This window comes from Hemitrygon akajei, chromosome 9 (assembly GCF_048418815.1).
Source record: "Hemitrygon akajei chromosome 9, sHemAka1.3, whole genome shotgun sequence".
NCBI lineage: Eukaryota > Metazoa > Chordata > Chondrichthyes > Myliobatiformes > Dasyatidae > Hemitrygon > Hemitrygon akajei.
Genome location: NC_133132.1, coordinates 109,314,173 through 109,320,172, shown reverse-complemented (window position 1 = coordinate 109,320,172; position 6,000 = coordinate 109,314,173). Strand labels below are relative to the sequence as shown.

Here is a 6,000-nt window from a genome sequence, read left to right as displayed (position 1 = left end):
ATGACGTTTCGGGCCGAAACCCTTCATCAGGAGTGAAGTAATATGGAATGGTCGAGGGGGGAGGGATGAAGTAGAGAGCTGGGAAGTGATAGGCTGGAGGGAAATGAGCTAGGGGGAAGGTGGAGAATTATGGGAAATAAAAGAGAAAGAAAGGTAGGGCTGGGGGGAGAGATTGTGGTGAAGGGGAAAAGAGAGAGGAAGAGAATCAGACTAAAATTATAGATAGGGATGAGGTGGGGGGGGCAGGGGTATCAACGGAGGTCTGTGAGTTGAATGTTCATGCCGGCAGGTAGGAGGCTACCTAGGCGGGAGATAAGGTATTGCTCCATCAACCTGCGTGTGGCCTCATCTTGATGGTAGAGGAGGCCATGGACAGACATATCGGAGTGGGAGTGGTCTGTGGAATTGAAGTGTGTGGCCACAGGGAGATCCCACCACTGCTGGAGGACTGAGCGCGGGTGTTCGGCGAAACGGTCTCCCAGTCTGCGGCGGGTCGCCCCAATGTATAAATGGCCACATAGGGAGCACCGGATACAGTATATCACCCCAGTTGACTCGCAGGTGAAATGGTGCCTCACCTGAAAGGACTGTCTGGGGCCTAGGATGGTGGTGAGGGAAGAAGTGTGGGGGCAGGTGTAGCACTTCTTCCGTTTGCAGGGATAAGTGCCTGGAAGGAGGTCGGTGGGGAGGGATGGGCGGTATGAATGGGACAAGGGAGTCGTGTAGGGAGCGATCCCTGCGGAAAGCCGAGAGTGGGGGGGAGGGCAAGATGTGTCTGGTGGTGGGATCCCGTAGGAGGTGGCGGAAGTTACGGAAGATTATACGTTGGATCTGCAGGCTGGTAGGATGGTAGGTGAGGACCAGGGGGACTCTATCCCTGGTGGGGGGATGGGGTGAGGGCAGAGGTGCGTGAAATACGGGAGACGCGATGAAGGGCAGAGTTGATAGTGGATGAAGGGAAGCCCCTTTCTTTAAAAAAGGAAGACATCTCCTTTGTCCTAGAATGAAAGGCCTCATCCTGAGAGTAGATGCGACGGAGGAATTGAGAGAAAGGGATAGCATTTTTGCAGGAGACAGGGTGGGGGGAGGAATGGTCTAGGTAGCTGTGGCCCGACATGAACTATATATGTGTTTTTAGGAACTGTTTATGTTTTACTGCTATTATATGTGCTTTGTGCTGTGTGTGACTGAGTACTGTGTTTTATACCTTGGCTATGGAAGAAACCTGTTTCGTTTGGCTGTATTTATACGTATGGTTGAGTGACAATTAAACTTGAAGGTGATAAGAGGAAAACATAGGAGGATCTCAGAGGCAAGTTCTTAACACAGAGAGTGATAAGTGCCTGGAACACCCTGCCAGTGATACTGATAGAGGCAGATCTACCTCTATAGATGTTCTAAAGTTGCTGGCAAAATCAATTTGCATAGCTTATCATGACAGGATAAAGAACACCCACCAGTTTAAAGGTAAATGATTTGGTGAATTGATACTGGACACAGTAGGTCTACCTGCTTAAACTTCCCTTTCTTTGATAAGTTGGTGGGGGTCCTTTCTTCAACTTGGTCAGTGGCAGGAACTAGAGTTGGTTGCGAATGCAGCCTCTGGACAACTTTGTTCAACATGTGCAGTGCTAAATGGGACTACAATGCATGGTAACGCAGAACTCTCACAGTAACAAAGTTCAAAATGTTCTGAATATTTGAGGCTTTGAATAGTTCCTATCATCACTTTGCCTCCTGCTAAAGTATATTTATTTTTCTATTTGGGAGAAAACGCCTAATTTGGCAAAAAGTAATCAATAAATCCCAAGAGGCACATTTACCCACAGAGAATATCCATGGTGCTCAACAGAAGAGTGTTCAGTCATGTCAAACAAGAGCCTCAGGCCGTCTATATATGCTCATGTTTGCATCAAAAAATATCTGAAGCCACACTCCTAATTATTGGCTGCCAAATCTCCTTGAACAGGAACAGGAAGATGACCACAGTCCAATATTCATTTTATAAGGTTTTTCTTTGAAACCACAAGAACTTCTTCTCAAGCCTCATTTAGAAATTTTTGGCTGAAAGTCTGCTGTGGATATAAAATCCATGAGAATGTACCATTTATAACTTGATTCTGGAAAGATTTTACTGATTTATAGTTGAAGCCAAAGTGAAAACAAAATGAGATGGGGACAGATCACAAGGGAAAGGCTATTACTTGTTTTTTATAGAGACGAGGATGACGATGACTAGCTCAGAAATGGGCACTGTTTCACACTTTGCCTCATATAACATACCAATACAAACTAAGGAATGATGAAAATTAACAGTTTTATGACCCTGCAGCCAGATGGCAATATTTTCCAACTATTTATATACTGTATATATAAAAGATTAACATTTGGGGGATTAAGTCAACAGTCTCACTGCAATTGTAATGCACAGACAAATAATACTTCGGTACAAATTGTTCCAAGGGACTTCAGCTAGCTTAAACAGGAATTCCAGAGCATTCTCAATAGCATTGAAATGAAATTTCAAACATTTTATGTATGAATGGAATATAAACAAGTAATCTGTGTTTGAATATTTGAACCTTCTGGAAAAGCCAAAAGATAAAAATCAGATATGGCGATGTTAAATTTTAATCAGAATTTATTTATGTAACATATTACACAAAATTATAATGCTTAAAAAAAGCTGAAAAAAAAAATAAAAAAAATCAGCATGCAAATTCATGGTACGGAAATGCTGTAAACATACTGTATATTAAAACAAATGTGCTTTTAAAAATTGGAGCCACCTGCGCTAAAGGAGATTTTTATTCTGTATAAGAAACTATGATTAATCACTTTGGCACTGAATTGTTTGGATTCTCCTGAAAATACGTAAAATTATAGATAACACTTCCCATTAGCCCACAACTGTGCTCCAGGGAAAAAAAGGAATTTATGTAATCAGGCGAGGGATAAAATCCACAAATTATAAATACTTTGCTCAAATTGTATTTGAGGTAAATGAAATTAAGGATGGAATTAACAAATCAGCAATCCTAACTAAGCACAATTCCAATCACAAGTGCACTCAAATAGTGTGTGTGTGTCTGTGAGTATGTGTGTGCGCCTTAACTCCTGGTGGAGTTGTCGGGGCGCTGTCATGACAAGCTTTTTGCACTGATCTTTTTGGTGATTGCATCTGAAACCTGGCGGAGCCCATCCCTTGCCATGTTTTTTTTTACGAGGTCGAGTTGCTAGCCTCAACCCAGGCACGGATGGAGAGCGTGCAAGGGAGCCGGTCAGATTCGAACTCGAGACCTCTCGCCCCGAAGTCCAGCGCTGATGCCACTATGCCACCAGCCAGCGTAACTCAAATAGTATATGAAGGAATTATAAACTGTCAGCAAGATTAAAAAGTTGAGTTTGTACACTTGGTACAAAATGGGATTTTCCATTGATCCTGAGGGGAGAAACTACACATGGAAGTTCTGACCTCCCTTCACTAGTCGGAGTACAAATTGTCCACAGACAGATCCAGTTGTAATTGTGAAGGATTTTGAACATGCCTGTGTATTAAGACTGTCGGTCATCGGTATTGAGAATGGATCAGACAGTAACAGGCAAAAGGCACATGCTTTCTGTAAATACAGTCATCGGCACATCACAGTTAAACAGTTCACAATTGCAAGGCAAAACAATGATTAAACAGACAAGTGGCAGATTCTTCAACATTTATCCACAGCAAGGTCAACATTGTGTAACCCACCTGAGTTGCCTGTGCTATGAGTTTTTCTCAGGTGATGGTATTCAAGGTGATGAATACACCAATGACAACAAATGTTTTCAGTCCAACAACTTGACGTTTATGTACATTTAGTACATACACATACAACCTGAAATGCCACAGTAATTAGATATATTTAAAAATCATTGCTTTACAAAACTTAGCAGTTAGTAACTGAAATTAAGTATTTTGTCAACCTTTCAGCAACACGCTCAGAACTTCATTGCTCCCTCCCCTCCACAAAATGATTATATTGTACCAGAAATGTTCTTATGAGAACATTATACTTAGATAACAGTAGTGTAGAGGACCATAAATCAATTTGCCTGCGCTTATCATTCAGAGCACCAGTGCAATAAATTGGTTGTAATGACACCCTTAATTTAGAATAAAATGCAATGAAACACTAACAATTGAAGACCCTCTGATTAATGTCGAACATTAAATAGAAGACTCGATGCAAACAAATACGTGATCAAACTTTTGTCCCTTGACACGTTACACCTAGAGTTAATCATAACATCAAATCAAGCACTTTCCCACAATGTTCCAATCTTACACCATATGAATTCTTGTAATAGACAACACTTTCTTCTTCAAAATGCACAGAAACACATCAGGGCTTTACAACTACATTGAGCAGGTAATTATTACCACTACATTACAGCCATACTAAACAGGAGCATTACTGCAATATGCTCATCTCTGTCATTAAGGCAAACGTTTTTCATTAGAATATAAAATTTCTTCAAGGGCGATTTAGAAATCCCACTTTAAAGGTAACTTCCAAAAAATGCTATGTAAGCAATTATGTTTGGATTACTCAATTTAATTAAAATTTCAAAAGTTGGCTTCTCAAGGTCTAATGTTCACCCAAAACCAGCCCACTAAAGTCCCATAAAACCACGTCTTCATATAAATCTTCCTTCCAGTTTCCATCATGAGCATGGGGACTGTCAGACCACAAAGAAAGAGCAGGGATGGCAGAGTCCTCAGAAGGCTCAACTGTGATGAGCGTCCTTCTCCAGGAAATCTGTACCTCTTCTGTTCATGATCTGCTTCGTAGAATTCTGAAAGCAACCTGTCAAAGAGGAAGTGAAACAGAACAAGAAGGGAAGCTTCAATTCAAACAAGAGTTGTCAGTAACATGCCTCAAAAGCCCAACAGCTTCCCTACTTCACATTCCTTAAGCTAAAACCTTCAGCTTTAAGAACGCAAAGGTGGCTCTAGTAAAGGCATTAACAATGCACTGCTCAGGCTCAGAAAATGTCACATAGCAACATTAACACTTGAACAGTAATTAAACTTCTTATATTTACCAAGTGTAGAACAGACACTGTCCTGGGAACCTGGTTTAGTTCTGAGAGTAAAATGCATTTATCATAGGCTTGAGAGCAGGATCACCATTTGGGGGAGGTGGTCATGGTTTTTCTCTGGAGAGGAAAACTTTAAAGAAAATAAGTGGAATTGATAAGAAGTTCCCTTGGTCCTCTCTCTATCTGGGTGTTTGCTCAACTTTCAACATTAGATCACATTTCAAGCCCTTGTAACACAAAGATTGGTGTACAAGATTAGATGCTGCTTGCTATATGTTCCAGTTATGGCTTCTTTAATGGCATTCCCAAAATATAGGTGGGATATCAGAGTGATAGGTGTGTGGAACACCCTGCCAAGAGTGCAGATACATTAGGGGCATTTACAAAATTCTTAGAGAGGCACATGAATGACAGAAAGATGAAGGCTATGGGGGAAGAGAAGAGTTAGATTGATCTTAAGAGCAGGTTAAAAGGACAGCACAGATCATGGACTTAAGGGCATGTTCTGTTCTATAATCATCTATGTTTCTACATTATGTGTTCTGTCCCACCCCAGAAATCTAACGGCATAGGTGCTGCGCTGTCAGAGACCACATCACTTGCTGAAATATTAAACCGGGGCCCGCAGTTGACATTGTAAAGCCATAGTGCGGTTTTGCAGACGGACAAATATTCAGCAGATGCAGTCTGGAAGAAATAATAAATATACATGCAGATTCTTAATAATTCAAATAGAAATACATAAAGATAGATCAACAGCTCAAGCAAAATTATCTGGATCGCAGCCAGTGCATAAGCTTGCGACATGATCTTTACAATTCTTTAATGCTTCCAGACAAAACTCAAACTGAAGCATGCACTTTGCAGAAATTGACGAGGTACCATAGCATTAAATGTAAAAGGTACTCCAGACATTTC

At 41.1% G+C, this 6,000-nt stretch overlaps 1 protein-coding gene across 1 annotated transcript in view; it reads right to left on the bottom strand.

The window, feature by feature from the left end:
- Window positions 1-2,615: 2,615 nt before the first annotated feature.
- agpat5 (1-acylglycerol-3-phosphate O-acyltransferase 5 (lysophosphatidic acid acyltransferase, epsilon)) overlaps window positions 2,616-6,000 on the bottom strand; it is a 155,273-nt gene continuing 151,888 nt past the window's right edge. Inside the window, exon 8 of the mRNA XM_073056762.1 lies at window positions 2,616-4,847. Within this exon, the coding sequence (XP_072912863.1) occupies window positions 4,622-4,847 (226 nt within the window). The 3' untranslated portion in view covers window positions 2,616-4,621. The remainder of the gene's footprint in view (window positions 4,848-6,000) is intronic.